The following is a 15,631-nucleotide window of genomic DNA, read 5'->3' as shown; positions in this document are numbered from 1 at the left end:
GCCTAGATAAGAAATAACTCGCAAGGACTTCACGTACTAACTTTAAAGACTATGGGCTCGTGGAAGCCTAGTGATTCGGGGTGATACGGCATGATTACTCTGAGTTGGTCCAAGTCATGGCATATGAAGCCCCTTTTTCTCTTCATAGAGATACATTGGAGTGCGTAAGCATACCAGACTTTTGAATCAAGGAATGTCCTTGGCGGTCAATATCTACTCAATTCTACAGCACAAAGTAATTGCCCCTATTGCCCCCTTACTGAACAAATGGAGAGGAGACATTCAATTTCTTGGAATTACAAGATTCTAGAACGTTAATCAATCCTAGAAAGAGGTAGGCTTCGTGACTAGTCTTGGATGTTCTGCTTTCGTCCACATCACCTTAGCATGCTGAACTCTATACCTCTTTGTTCACTATTCCATAAATGCAAACCGACGACAGAGTAGAACTTTAGAACTAATACTTGAGTATCGCTCGTTTTTATCTCAAGAAGTGTCTGTCTTCAGATCCTCCTCAGTCGACGACGTTGTCGCTTTGGAAATTGAAACAGAATCCCCGCCGATAATGGATGAGTCAAGCCCACAGATTTGGAGGAACTTTTTGAATGAGGGTAAGAACTTGCCAGCAGCCAGTAGAGCATCCGCGTTCTCTCCAATCTGGTGAGCAAACATTTCGTCATCGTCATCAGCATTGACCCCATCACTGCCCCCACCACCGCCACTCTCTTGCAGTCTCTCCAGCACTAGAGGTCGTACGCACTTCTGCCCTTTCGAGGTCCGTAGGTGGTCGGCCAGCTTGTCCGCCCTGACGAAGGGCGCACCGCATCCCCAAGTGCTACCGCTCTTCAGTGGGCCTCTGCAGATGAACTGCGTGACCCCATGTTGGGTGTTCTCATGGCGATCACAATCGGCCAGGCGCGTGAAGTTCTTCCCGCAGTAAAAGCACGAGTAGGGCTTGTCGCCTGCGTGAGTTCGCTTGTGGTTTGTCAGGTTATGTTTCCTTGTAAAAGAAACATCACATTCGTCGCATTGGAACTTTTTCTCCGTCTTTTTAGCCGTGGAGGTTGGTGTTTCTTTGGGCGGGTCTGGGTACTGAGGCTCGTCCTTGTCGTTGTTTGGTCTGTATATTCCGTGTGTGGTGATAAGGTGTCTGTTCAGCTCATCAATGGTGGTGCAGCCAAAGATGGCCATGTGACATCCAATGACAGAGCATTGATAAGGCCGTGTGTGCTTGTTCATGTGGTGCTGAAGTTGTTTGGTGGTACGGAAACCTTGGTAATAGTAGATACAATTCAGCCGAGAGCATTTCTACCAATTGGTGCCGTAAAATCGCTGCAACTGTGAGCCATCACCCTCGGAGCGAGAAGGTGTACACATAGACTCCAAGACCCTTCTGATTTTCTTTGTCACCTCGGATATATCAAGCGCTTCCTCCAGACACGGGCCCTGGCCATCTGCACCATGTTGCTTCTTGGCCCAACCAACTGCTTGTATGATCTTCTCGTATAGTCTGGATGTTTCCAGGGTCCGCAGGGACTTCTGGACTCGCTTGAGATCTGAGAGGGGCTTGTGCTTGGATGACCAATGCAATTCAATAAATGCTTCCAAAGTTTCTTGCAAGCAAGCAAGGTCGTCATCGCCAGGCTTGAGCTTAGGGAAACAGCTTTGCAGATGCATGTACCAGCAGGCCGACGCATAATCATGGAAGGCGTGGATCCCGCTCAAAAGGTCCGACTTGACTTCATCGTCATCTCGTTCCTGATCAAACTGGGGAAGAGTGAGGTACGCGAGGCTCAGCATAGCCAGCGAGTAATCGGCGTCTTGGGTCTCGATGATGTTCTTCTTGATCAAGAATCTATTTCAGAAATCAGTCTTTGTATTTGTGTCAAGCTGGTCAGTCGAACTTACTCTCGTGCGGAACCGTGCACCAACTCCGCGGCCCCATCTCCCCGCACCTCGACAAGGGAAGCGAAGAGACCCTTTGGGGAGTCTGCAATCTCTCTGTCATGGTTGATGTGTTGACTTTCAGTATCGATGCAGAGTGCTCCCTGTATCTCGTACCACCGGAGTGGGCGTTGAGCACAGACAATCCATCCTAGAACTTTCTGGACAGTATTCGCAATCTGACCGCCTTGAGATTCGCAGATTCTGGAAATGATACGTTCATATCTTCATCGTAATGTCAGATACGAATGATGAGTGCAACTCGCTGAGAGATACTCACACGTGCTCTAATGTAACTGGTAATTTATGCGGCTCCAGTTCCTCCAGGAGGTCCTCCACATTCTGCTGATTCTCGAGGTACTTGGCAAACATCTCGGCGAAAATAAACATCCCTATAATTGTTGAGACAAAGTATATTTTCGGTCTAAGCTCGATCAACGAAGTGACTTACCTTGCGCTCGTGCACAGATGATTTCCGAAATATGGTGGTTTCTTGGTGCCAAACTGCCAAATTTCCTTTCTATGACTTGGTGCCATTCGTCCGCAAAGCTCTTGATATCTTCCTTGTTTTCATGGGTAATTTTGATTGAAGGAATACTGCGAAAATCATGAAGAGCTGCACCATCTTCTTGACTGACGAACAAGCACCTTATGGATCCCGTATCCGTTGCCGTTAGCTCTTCGACTAAATCCTGGAACAAGCTGGCAATGTCTTTCCTGTCCTCACGCTTGCATTCATCAAGTCCATCGACGACAAGATATAACATATCGTAGCTGCTGAGGGCTATTTTAATCATGTCCTGAGCAACCTCGATTGATGAAAGGAGTGCTTCTCTGCTTTCAGAAGATTTTTCATGGAAGTAGGGCAAGAGTTGAGGATTTCCTGAAAGGCACTGTGATAAGAGTGATCTCAAAACGCCAACAAAAGAGTTTCGCTTTGGCTCGCCATACCTGCAATAGAAAAACAGAACATTAGCGCCTGGAATATTTCGTGCTGCATCAATAACTACTGAGGCAAGAATAGTCTTCCCTGAAAATCCTGTAAGTAAGAGCACACATCTGTTTTGGTTGGTACATAACTGAAAGCAATTTACCTGCCCCTGGAATGCCAGACAGCCAGAGCAATGGAGTTGAAGAACCATGAGGCCGAAACCAATCCTGAAACCGATCATCTTCGATGAGCCAGCGACCTGGGTCTTTACAGATTGACCTTGTGCGGCGGTATCGATCCTGTTCCGCATCGCAGTCAAAAGGGGAGAGCCATTGCATAACCTGGACTCGACGATCGGCAATCTGGGTTTTCTGAATCTTGTTGAACTCGTACTTTGAGCTGACTCTCAGGTTCAGCATCTGCTCGAACTCTAACCTCGAAACTCTGCCCTCAAGTAATCGTCTGTTGCTCCCAATAGTTCCTGTGATGTGTTCTATAATAACCTGAAAGTCTCTCCATGAAGCACCAAAGAGCTGTGCCCATTCTTAGGATGCAATTAATTTAATGCACTTCAAGGCTGATTTTAAAAGTATTGAGCCTTACGACGGTGTTTAATTCGCAGGATGACTTCTGTGTGGAACCACATGATGTCTTTGTAAATCATCACCAAGACCTCCTTCAAATAAGGGCTGGAGGCGAAACGCGATTGAGAAGCCTGGAGGTGAGGCAATTGCTCTCCAAGCTCGTGATATGCATCCAATATCGAGTTTAGCGCATTGGGAAGCGCGGATGTCACCTAAAATCCAGCACCACTTTGTGTCAGGAATAGTAACTCGACATAGCACGAAGCCACTTACGCGAAGAGCATACTGAAGTGGGCCCTGCGAAGGCTCATAAGTTGTGTTACATGCTATCAGTTACGTTGGTTGGACAGGTATCGTACTCACCCATACATATGCCATGATGTTCCTGAGACTTGAGAACACATCGACAGCTGAGGCAACTTTTTCAAATTGCTGCATTTCTATTAGAAAAGGCTCAAGCCTTTTCAGGTACATCAAGTTATCATTTCGTTCTTGTTCCGATTGCAGCTCACTAATGAGTTTTCGAACCGCTTCAAAATCAATGCTATCATCCCACTCGAGGCCAGAAAGGCGCGTAAATGCGTTCAATTCGGCTATATTAGGTCGTTAACTACGATATTCAAGCACCAAGGATTTACCTCTGTTTACCTGTCAAGCTGCTTTTCTGCAAGCCTTGCGAGTTGTCGCACTTTGATAAAAGCGTGCTCGGTGGATGCGGTGCAGTGAGAGTATAGTTATGCTCACGACCAATGGTGGTCGGTTGGCCATCGTCCTGAGAATCTCCATTGGTGGTGCCAGATTCAGATTCACATCTTGGTGATAAGATAGTAACCAGTTTAGAGCGCACTATGTCGATGTAGTGAGAGCTTCGAGTGAATTTTACCATGTCGGAGTGGGTATAATTGATAGGAAAGGTGGCGATTGAGTTGCACTCTATCAGCCTGCGGGTTGCCGACTCTCGACTTACTAGAATGGCTGGAGGTCCATCCCGACTTATTTTGCCATTCATAGTTCTCTGTTTGTGTGTTAAAAGAGGACTAGGAGTCTAAAGCATCGCTGACATACAAGGACAATAGGAGACTCGACTGTTTCATACGCCCAGAAACACGTTATGCGTTTACTGAATGAACCTTCAGAGAAATCGGTATCAAGCTGGCGAAGGTAACTTGAATTCCGGGCCAGGTCATCAACTAATGCCGCGTTGGCATTATTCTGGGCGATTGTGCGAAAATGTTCCTGCTGCATACCCAGGTTTGGAACGCCAAAGAACACCACTCCATGCAGGATGCGCATGAGACTCTTGTACTCCTCATCCGAGCTGTCCGCAAGCTGGACTAGCGCTTGTTTTAGAACAATTCCCCCAAGGCTATGTGCAAGGAATGCGATGGGTCTGGCGGATGGCAAGGCCCAACCGTAGGCCTGCAAGTGGCTGATGAGCTGTTTAGCTAGATCCGGGATATTTTGAAAGGAGTTGCTGTCATTGAGTCTTGTATCGTAGCCATAGATTACTGTTCTGCAACCCTGTAGCTGCCTTGGTAGTTCGTCGCGAATCCACATGAACGATTTATCATCTCCTCTTGGCTGCCATGAGCCAAAAGGGTGACTGGCAAGACCCGAGATGGCAATACAACTGCTAATGGTCAGGTCCCTGACACTAATGTCTTGGCCTCTGAGAGAGTTCAAGATGCTTACTCATACGCATGGGGGACGGAGTCGACGTCATTGAGAGGCGTCATACCCATGAAATGAAGATCTAAGATGAGTTCATCACTGCAATCTGTTTTGCCTGGAATGGACCATTCATTTTTGCCAAGGTCGTCGCGGACAAGTGAAGGTGTGGTCATAAACGTTAGAGTCGCCACTTTAGATGGTGGATTTTCCCAATGGGCTAAGGTGCGAGCTATAGAAAAGACCCGGACACTCTCCGTGGTAACGTCACCAAGCCTTTCGGACACGAGGCTGGCCACACCCGAGGCATTCCCAATGGTGGCTGGGAGTCCGCGAAGTCGAAAGACCACGGAGGGCCGCATTTCAGGGATCGCATTCATCGCTATAGAGTCAGGTTCAGACTCAATAGCGATGTAAGGGTGCAAACATACGATGGATGCTACACTATGGAGGGAAAGTTACCCCACAGCGCCGGGAGACTTACTCTACTCAATGGCTAGGGCTGGTGCACAGACCACTTACCAAAATAAACTGTCACGTGGTGAGAGTTAGAAGGTTGTTCAGAAATCCCTTTCAGGGCGGTGTTGTTCAGGCTGTGTGTATGTTGAGGCTCTGCCTGTCTGCTTTCGTCGGGGCTCGGAGATGTTCCAAAGCACAGACCGACCTAAGCTCCACTGTTCCTTTCAAAAAACCAATCATGATTCTCAATCTCTGGCACTAGTATGAAGAGGGAACCAATGTCATGGACTCTTGCCTGCCTTAACTGCCGACCTAACACACCCTGCATAAGTTGTCTAAATAGTTAGGTAATCAACTAAGACCACTCGGGCTGTTCTGCAGCCACAGTCCATGCCAAATAGGCAGACATTCATGAAAGCAGTGGATACTATGATAGTTATGATGGGTTGCTTCAGATTAAGCAAAGACACCCGATCTCGGCCTGCATCTGCAGGTTGTTGTTATAACAGCACCTTTACTATCTTGAAGGTGCTCGCGCTCTCAGCATTCGAGGTGGGTCACGAGATCCCATCTAAGCCCGGAGTATTGCGTGGCTGAATTTGACCTTACCTCTACATATTTTAATGTGCAGCTTATGTCAGCTGCAAACAGCACCTGTTACCCTTGGGGTCCCACTGTACACGTACGCGACAAGTGCATGACGCCCCGCGTGCTACAATCCAAGTCACTGTTGTGGTAATTAGTGCGTTCGAAGTATGATAAGACTGTTTTCATCTGGACAATGACCCAAGAAGAAGCTGTGCTGAAAAACACGAGGCGCTCACTGTGGCATTCCGTGAGGGGACTGATCTGATTTTCTGTTGTCTTTGCATAGACCAAACAACCTCAGCGCCAGGACAGCAGCCAGTCGTCAGTGAGTTTTATCTAGAGATGGATGATTTTGATGTCACCTGCAGAAATTTCCACCTCACTCGCACAGGCTTTATCGGACACCTGTTGTGTATTCAAGACGAAGCGATTGACTAATCTAAATTGTTGCAGCTTGGTGTTGACAGGGATATCCAGGTGTTGGATTTACAAAGACTCAACGACATGCCCTCGCTTTCAGAGGCTCTTGAGTAGAATATGCATGAGGGCGTGATTATCCGCAGAAGAGACAGATTGGGCCAACATTGTTCATAAATAACATGTGGTCTGCGGCATCCCTTGAACTGAATCACTGAAAAACTTTTCTGTGAAATGTATAAGATATCCCTCGCCTTCCCGTGTTGCGTTTTCCACTTACCCGTCAACAGTATGTGTCAGTTAAGTTGGCCTGATAATCTCACTCAATGCTTGGAGTTGGGCATTCCTCCTCGACCTTCTATTCTGCTGCTCTGAAGAATGAAGCCCACTTTTTAGGGCGAGCTGCAACTTGAATCCCTGGCGAGACTCTATGCTCTGTTATAGGCAGTTTAGTGTTTAGTGATCTCAGCCTTCCAATCTGAATTTACAGGAAAGGCACAAGCTTACTTCTTCAACTGTCTTATCCACGATGTACCGGATAACACAGACTTGTTGAGTCTGTCCTAAACGGAAGACCCGGCCAATCGCTTGATCCTCCATGGATGGATTCCACTGGGGCTCGAGAATATGTACTCGGCTTGCAACAGAGAGATTGTTAAGTCTGTTCGTCGGACATGTAAACAGCTTCTCAAGATCACTAGCAGGGTTGCGACCTTACCCTACAGCTCCCGTTCCTATGGTCATTAGAAGCACACGTACTGACGGGTTATCGCGGAATTCGTTGAAAATGTGCCTCCGGGCAGATGTTTTGATATCGCCATCTACTCGGCGAAAATCAATACCTTCATTGCGGAAGAGCTTGCTTACAAGGTTGAGGCTCCGTCTCCAGAAGGAGAACACTATGCTGATCGGATTATTAGCGACCATTAACTGACCGGCGGTGTAACTAACCTCTTCTCTGCAAGATTGTACTCTTTCACATCTGCGAGCAATGCTTCTAATTTTGCAGGATACTGAGCGCCAGTTAGGGTATGTGATGGCATAGTGGAGCTGTCGTCGCCATATTGAACATCTTCCATCGCATCACATGGGGTAGCTTCCACGTTGAGGATCTCACGATCTCCCAGAACTCTTTCAGTCCCATCCGTATTGGCGCTCCGCTGCGCACAAGCCTGACATTTCGAGCGGCACCTTAGGATGCCGTGATGCCTTTCGACGGCATCTTCCGGACGCAAAGAGAGGAGTATCTCAGAGCTACAATCTGCACATATTGTGTCGCCGCTCTGTTGCAACAAGCTAACCATCTCGTCCGGTTCAAACTGGCTCTCGAGGCCTTCATCCAAAATACCCCCCTCCATGGGACCTACAAGTTGTCCAGTATTGCAGAAGATGCGCAATCTCAGAATAGCGGCCATGATTGACTTTGAAATTCCATTAAATGGCCGACCGCTGACGCCCGCCAAGATGGACTTTTTGCACTTAGCTGCAAGCTCGTCATAAGCTGCGCGGTCAGCGGCTGATAGACAGGGACGATGCTTCACAAAGGAGACGCCGATAGAGGACAGAACGGCCGAAGTGCACCGCCTCAGACATATCGATCCGAGTAAGAGCCTGAGGTTCTCGTAGTTGGGCTTGGAAACACCACTTGTCATCTTTCCGTTACCCGCAATGTATCTCCGGAAGGTTCTTGCGTCGCTCAACATAGGAATGCGGAGAAACTTAAGAAGCGAAAGAAGGTCTTCTAGAGAGTTCTGCATAGGTGTACCTGTCATGCACCATCGAACGGATGCAGATAGGCTAACTACAGCTTTGAACTGTGATGTGGACCCGTTGCGTATTACATGAGCTATAGAGAACATGAGCCGTCTGGTGATGATATGCACAGAGAGATGAGGATTTCTGACCTTCATCGAGAATGATTCGGTACCAGTGGAAGCAGCTAAGGACACCACCCCCTCTTCTAGCATCTGCGGCTACCGTGCCGTAAGTCGTGAGCACTATATGATATGGAGGAGGCGAGGACGACGGAAGCATTCGTTTTGGTCCATGGTACTTATAGTACGCCAAGCTTCCATGAGAAACATGTCTACTAAAGCGTTAGATAGCGGCTTGTAAGGTTGTGCTTAATACATTACTTCTTAATTTCATCGACCCAACCGTCCAGCAGTGCTAGAAAAAAAAGGTTAGTAAGTGGACTCACATACCAGGAAGAACAAGCTACTGACAAAGAGAAGGTACCACCACCAGCGTAGATTGTATAGGCATTAGGGTCGTTGTGGCTTCTTTATCTTCATCTTGATTTTTCATTTCGATATCTTCTGTGTGAGATATGCCAGCAACGATACTAGCAATCATAGTCAAGGTCTTCCCAAGACCCATGCCATCTGCGAGAATGCCCCCAGGCGAGTCTTCGGGTTTCGCACTTGATGAGCCTGTAATGACGTGCTTGAACCTATCTTTCATGTTAGAACTCTTGCCAATAGCCAAGCTAACGTGATCACTATTGTATAGTTACAATGCCGGTCTACCCGCAGCGTATTCAGGACGCCATAAACTCCGCGCCTTGATACCCCCAACTGTTTCCCTGTGCCGAACGAAATCGAGTGCTTCTTTCTGGTGACTACAGGACATGGCTTAGTACGTATTCAAGATGACGCCAAAGGCTACCACGGCTCACCTCAGAAGTTCCACTGTAATCCTAGAATCAGGGTTGACTTCTGTTAAATAATCATGACGTGGCAGATTATCCATTTCAGCTGCAAGATCAACGTCTTCACTTTGGTCAAGATCCCCTGACTGGTCTCTCTCTTGACTCAGTGTCTCGACTGAAATTGGAGGTAGAAGCGCTCCGTTGGAGAATGAGGACCTGACCATGTCTAGGTACTGTGGGTTCTCGTAAGGTACATGGCTGGGTATTGGCTGAGGGTGTTGCAAGAAAAGATGGTGCTTGGAGAGGTCCTTCGCCACAGGTTGTGCGATGGCTCGTGATCCGAGAACCGATATCGCCATTACACATGCTAGGTCTTGGGCTTTGGCCCCCGTATGCACCATAGATTCTTTCAACTTCTTCTGGAATTCTGAACGGGGCATCATGCCCGTAAGCTGTATCTCTCTTGCACATGACAGCGAATTGAGCGCGAAATGGGTTCTTCTGTTCATTGTGGCAACAAGATTGCCTTTTACGGCTATGTCGCATCGATCGTTTGCAATCTGGAGCTCGAGAGATGTAAATGTATCATTCTCTCCTTCGAAACTATCAGAATTGATGGAATGCGCGTGTAATGCAACGTTGAAGCGGATTTGTATGCCTTTGAGCTTGTGTAATGTTAGTGATCGGGAAAGCTCCGTGCAGAATCGGGTCTGTTAAGTACCATGCCAAAACATATAATCTCATCTGGGGCACGAAAAGAACTGATTGGTTGAGCACTGGCATATTGAAGGTTGGAAAGACTATACTCTGTCAATGGGGTAAGACCGTCACGAGGTTGTGTCGTGGGGATTTTGAGCTTATTCCTTTTGGGCGCGATGGAGCCGTGATCTTCGCTTCGCACAATATCCTCCGTAAGTTCGTCGAACTGTCGCTTGGGCGTTGAGAAGCCTGACATGATATTGAGATGCTATGAATGGTTTTGCACAACATCTGGAAGAAATTCGTAATTTGACCTCGCAAGGCTCTCAGTCAACCTCTGTTGCTTAGCGGGGCAATAGGCGGCCGGAAACGAGAGACCGAGGGCCGGGACGTATCAGGCTCAGCTTGGCTCAGCTACTTACATGGGTACTTACTGTACGTACCTCATAATTTGACGCATTTCACAACGCTTGTTGTGTCTATATGTTTCCATAGGTAGTTGGACTACCCCAGGAGCGACGAATAGATCAACATATCGATTGACCAAGAAGAAGACCGAACACACTGCTCATCCCGGTCTTCATCTAGCGGTTGCCGCGGGCACAGCGGTCTACTGTTTCCAGACACGGCCTCTTCTGGCGCGTTGCTGACAAAATGCGCAAAGTCGGATCCGAACACGTCCACTATCTACCCGCGAACTCGTAGGTGCCAAGAAACCAGAACTAGGATCGGAGCCTGTTTATGACTGCGTGTTGAAGTGAACAGGGAGTCGATGGCTTACGTCCTGGTTGCATGTACGTTTGGTACAAAGCCACGCACTTGTAGTTAATCAGTTTGCTCAACTGCTTACGTGCACCTATAGGACCCAGAGAAGAGGCCCCAGACAAGTTGGGATGCCTTTTACGCTCTTCTAATCAAGCTAGTAATAGACTTCTAACAAAGTGGCGGGTACTAGGGCGTTACAGTAACTGCCCATGATGAGATAAGGCCTTTATTTCACTGCAATCGGCATGAGAGTAGGATATAGTACATCAAAAAAACTCAAGCACTCAGGCCTCAGGCTAGGAAGGGTAGATAGGCTTGCCGTGGAGGCCAACTCAAGATTTTGGGAACCGGTGGAGGTTAGGGACTAGGCCTCGACAACACCATACTCAATACGCAGTTCATACTCTGCTCCTCCATCTGTGGCCCACTCATTTCACACTTACATTGAGGCCTGCTTGGTAGCAGCCATTCATTTACTTTCCCCTTCTATTCTGGCATATCCCGTTCATGTCTCAATCGGGTCTGCCAATGGCGCCATCCGATAGTGCGTGGCTACGCTTTCATCTGACTATCATGCTCAGTCATCATCTTGACAAGTCCTCGGATCTGCGCAAATGGTCTCACATGAACACCTGGTTATGTCCCTGCACTGCTCGACTGGCACATCATACTGTATGTCGGAGAATCGAGTGCAACGGAAATTGTACGGCTCGTGCGTGCACCTTCTCTCCAGATCGACGTGGTCGCAGACAAAGATTATCTTGGGGGCAGCACGACCGACCTCCGAATCTTCCTCGCCAGGCTCTTCGGGTATAGGAAACAGCCTCGCGATGGCCAGGAGAATGGCGCTCAAGAACAGCACAGGGACTATGGAGACGTACGCCATGTTGATCAGATCACTACTTACTTAACTGTGAATTACCGTTGGTAGGAAACTGCATGATGTGAGTATAGGCTTGCAATAAGTACTTGAGAAAAATGTATCAACTCCTTTGTAGCACTTTGCTTCAATCAGCCCTTATGAAAAGAACAAAGGGAATAAGGCATTGTCAACTTTTTCAATATGCTTGTCCGGGCTTATATACAATATAATTGTTCTGAGCCTGCGCTCCATATGGCCTCACAGACTTGATCTTCTTGATACTATATACGCCGAGAAGCTGCGCGCCTGAGTTCGGTACATAGTCAGGGGAGCTTGCCACCCGTTCCGTATGCATGGTCTGTCCGCCGTCAACGTCTATCAATGGCGCTGTGCTGTGTGCGTGGCTTACGGAGCAAGCACCAATGATAGCCATGAAGTAACGAATACCCGATGTGGCTTTTTGCAGCGGGGCAAGTGGATATAACGAGTGTATTCAGTTTCAACTAAGGAAAGGCTTGAATGAGTGACAGAGCTATACTTCGGCTGATCACGTGAACCCCCTAACGCACGAGAGCAAACGTGGTATAGGTTTGGTGCTCGTATGCTGCGCCATCCTGCACTTTGACTAACTTCTCCATGTCCATCTAAACGTTCCGGCAGCGCCATACGATGCCACACGCCTACGCTTAGCAAATTCTTGGGTTCAGGCAAGGAAATTCACAAGAACACCTGGTTCTGTCTCTGCACTGATCCAATGGAACGTCATACTGTATGTCGCCGAACTGGGTACAGCGGAAATGGTACGGGTCGCCGGTGCATCTTTTTTCAAGATCGACATCGTTGCATACGAAGATAGGGGCAGCCAAGACACTTGCGTCCGTGTCATCGGCTTCGGGAAGCGGGTTTGCGACGGCCAAGTGAAGCGCACCCAAGGAGAGCAGTAGCACTATGTGGATGTGAGCAGACTTATTAGTAAATCAATGGCAGTGTAGACGAGTGGTAATTTACCCTTGATAGGAAACTGCATGATGAGGATATAGGCTCGGGATGAGTGCGAAAGATTGGATGGTTAATACCGTATAGTACTTGAAGATACCAACCAAGAAAGAGTACTAAGTCGTCTCCAATGTGAGCAGTAAACGAGGTAAGGAGGAAGTAGCGCAGTCTTTCCAATATGCTTCGCTTCTCCCCATATATATTGCAACTATTTCACGGCGCAACATACATTCGTCTGTAACTCGATTTGACATCTTAGGAGGATTCATCTATAGGGACATAAGCATTCCTACATGAGGCACAGGCTTATGCTTCTTGTCACAGTATTTCCGTCTGGCGTAAGTCTCTGGCTAGCTGGGGCACGTCGTGGCGCTTTGGGTAGTCCACATGACTGGTTTATTGAGAGCAACGAGGCACGATGATTGGCAAAACGAAGGTGCATGAGCATGCAGGGGTTTTTTATCCTGCAATTAGCCAGCGTCCTGAATACAAGTGCACTTTGACAAATATTGATTCTCTGACAAGGTCACACATCCTTACTGCCCATGCTCAGAGAGCAAGGGCAGTTGTCAGTGTGGTTCCTGTTGAGGAAAGTCCTTCGTTCGTCATAAATATACTGGAGAAACCTTCTTGGGCGAAGGATTAGAACAGGTAGCGTAACTTTAAAGAGTTTGGACACGCTGGAAATTGCAAAGCAGTATCTAGCAAACTGGCTGGAGTCTTTGGCTGTGTAACCACAGGTTCCAAGGAGCGAGAGACAACGAAATTCGTCACAGACCTCTCTCATTTCCTTGATCGGCGATCCAGCTGCTTGAACAAGGTATTGCCATATAGGTTGCATACCACACGATGAAGAATGTCCACAGCCTCGCTTCTGGCCCAATGATGCGTGTAGATACCTTTACATCTTTGGCTTAGCGGGTCATCCATCATTGCACATTACGTTTAACCATACAAACAAATCGGAGATTGGACCAATGGATTGAAAAGAGAAACCGAAGTGAAGCGGAAGCGGAAGGCCAAGCCTCGTGAGATGTCCACCGTCGTCACGCTGATCATGGGTTGCCACCCTCCACGCTGGAAGGGTCAACTGTGCCGCAGTTCATCACCAGCCACGCATGTCATCGGAGGGGAATAGTTAGATACCTAATGTTAATGGCTAAAAATTGAAAAATTTCCCTCTCTTTCTCATTATCTCCAAGCTTGAAATACGACGTATCCGTACTGATCACCCACCGACCATCCCCAACGAGACGGAGCACATGCAAGTCTACTCGCCATGAGTGAAAAGACCCCTTCAGTCTACTATACGGTCGACCCCGAGACGAACCCATCAACTTGGCCTGGTTCAAGCCACGAAGGACCCGGAAACATTGACATTAGCAAAGTTGATGTCATATTCATCAACATCAATGGGGCTTCCGACTTTAATATACTTCGCACTGGCACGAACAAAGATATTCATCATGCAGTGCTGCAAGTAGCCAAACATGTGGCTCGGGGCCTCTATCGCCTCGTGAGCTTGAACGCCTCCGAGTACTCGTGCGTTGTCGTCATGGCAACAGAGAAGCAAAGAGACATGTTGATGTGGAAGAATGGCTTTCCATGGGACACTGAAGAAGATCCACAGCCAGAGGTAGTTCTGAAGTAGCGAGCGCTTAGAATGTGAAGAGGGGGAGGGGGAGGAGGAAAGGGGGAGGAAAAGGGAAGAAAAGGGCGTTTCATCTTCTGGCTCCTGTGTCGTACTACACCCAAGATCGAATGAGAACATGATATCCCACAGACCTTCACGAGCCCAAGAGTCTGCCAGTGTCCCCATGGAACCAGGAGTTTCAATGGAGAATCCCCCCCCCCCAACTAGATATCTAGCAGGCCGTGCTGTGTTATAGGTCTTGGTATTGTTGAAGACCGAGGCTTAGGTGTATTCCCCAATCATCGCGAATCCCCTTTTTAAGCGGTGAGTTTGTTTACTATCGTACATATATATATATGTATATATGATATATGTGCCGTAGCCAGCCCGGACAGAGTGAGAGTCCTTGGTAGGTCTAGCCAGATTTTTTGTCTACGCGTATGCATGTGCGATCCGCCCGTGACTTGAAAACACCAATTCCATCCACCGACGCAATGTTTCCAAGATAAAGAGCATCCAAACGGAAGACCGCTTTGGGCCGTTCATCTTTTTCTGTCTCGGTCTTTTCATCTTTCGGTCTTTCTCTTCCTCTTCCTCCTCACGGCAGCATACCAACCCAGCCCTTTTCATAAATGCACCTCTTACCATCACGAACTGCCGTTCACCGGCGCCCACTTGCCCTCCGTCTTCTCGATGTGGGCGACCAGGTCCTCGATGGTGCAGACCTTCAACCCCCAACGCTTCGCAAACGCCACGCAGCCCTCGGTCCTCATCATGCCGGGCTCGCTCCGCACGGCACGGCCGGCAACCTCGTCCCCGTCCTCGACCAGCTCGCAGATGACGGCGACCTCGGGCAGGCCGGCTAGGCGGCAGAAGTCGACGCCGGCCTCGGTGTGGCCGGGACGCACGCGCACGCCGCCGGGGCGGGCGCGCAGGGGGAAGACGTGGCCGGGGCGGCGGAAGTCGGCGGGCTTGGCGGCGGGGGCGGCCAGCATGCGGCAGGTCAGGGCGCGGTCGTGGGCGCTGATGCCGGTGGAGATGCTGGGGTCGGCGCCGTCGACGGACAGGGTGTAGGCGGTGCCGCGGGGGTCCTGGGAGTTGGGGACCATCTGGGGCAGGTCGAGCGACTCGGTCAGGGCGGCGGGCAGCGGGGCGCAGATCAGGCCCGACGAGTGGCGCACCATGAAGGCCATCTGCTCGGTGGTGACGGCCTGGGCGGCGATGATCAGGTCGCCCTCGTTCTCGCGCGAGGGGTCGTCGAGGACCACGACGAACTCGCCGTCGCCTGGGGTGCGCGGGGCGCGGTTAGCATCTAGGAGGGTGGTATACTGGTGTGCGGCGGAAGGGCCGGGGAGGAGAGGGTGGGCGTACGGAAGGCGGCGATGGTGTCCGGTATCGAGTCGAATTGGCTCTTGTCTACTGTCGAGGAAGGCAT

General features: G+C 49.1%; 4 protein-coding genes across 4 annotated transcripts; 1 reads left to right on the top strand and 3 right to left on the bottom strand.

The window, feature by feature from the left end:
• Positions 1–486: 486 nt before the first annotated feature.
• JN550_004795 (uncharacterized protein) lies at positions 487–5,507 on the bottom strand (the record flags this gene model as incomplete). Its single annotated transcript, XM_049316351.1, has 13 exons — positions 487–1,245; positions 1,411–1,855; positions 1,909–2,169; positions 2,225–2,336; positions 2,396–2,778; positions 2,896–2,974; positions 3,039–3,419; positions 3,479–3,671; positions 3,733–3,756; positions 3,823–4,052; positions 4,108–4,474; positions 4,525–5,089; positions 5,152–5,507. 13 exons carry the CDS (start codon positions 5,505–5,507, stop codon positions 487–489), a joined length of 4,155 nt encoding a protein of 1,384 aa, XP_049173416.1.
• A 1,384-nt stretch (positions 5,508–6,891) lies between these two features.
• On the bottom strand, positions 6,892–10,196 carry JN550_004794 (uncharacterized protein; the record flags this gene model as incomplete). The annotated part of the gene is made up of 10 exons (XM_049316349.1): positions 6,892–7,026; positions 7,099–7,252; positions 7,310–7,495; positions 7,543–8,437; positions 8,496–8,677; positions 8,727–8,760; positions 8,817–9,043; positions 9,107–9,211; positions 9,269–9,906; positions 9,963–10,196. The coding sequence occupies 10 exons, from the start codon at positions 10,194–10,196 to the stop codon at positions 6,892–6,894; spliced, it is 2,790 nt and encodes a 929-aa protein (XP_049173415.1).
• A 3,646-nt stretch (positions 10,197–13,842) lies between these two features.
• On the top strand, positions 13,843–14,214 carry JN550_004793 (uncharacterized protein; the record flags this gene model as incomplete). Its single annotated transcript, XM_049316348.1, has 1 exon — positions 13,843–14,214. The coding sequence occupies one exon, from the start codon at positions 13,843–13,845 to the stop codon at positions 14,212–14,214; it is 372 nt and encodes a 123-aa protein (XP_049173414.1).
• A 629-nt stretch (positions 14,215–14,843) lies between these two features.
• Positions 14,844–15,631, bottom strand: JN550_004792 (uncharacterized protein; the record flags this gene model as incomplete). Its single annotated transcript, XM_049316347.1, has 2 exons — positions 14,844–15,481; positions 15,568–15,631. The coding sequence occupies 2 exons, from the start codon at positions 15,629–15,631 to the stop codon at positions 14,844–14,846; spliced, it is 702 nt and encodes a 233-aa protein (XP_049173413.1).

Source organism: Neoarthrinium moseri, assembly GCF_022829205.1.
Source record: "Neoarthrinium moseri strain CBS 164.80 chromosome Unknown scaffold13_Wmoseri_CBS_16480, whole genome shotgun sequence".
NCBI classification, from domain to species: Eukaryota; Fungi; Ascomycota; class Sordariomycetes; order Amphisphaeriales; family Apiosporaceae; genus Neoarthrinium; species Neoarthrinium moseri.
The sequence above is the reverse complement of the archived record's forward strand: the minus strand, read 5'-3'. Positions and strand labels throughout refer to the sequence as shown.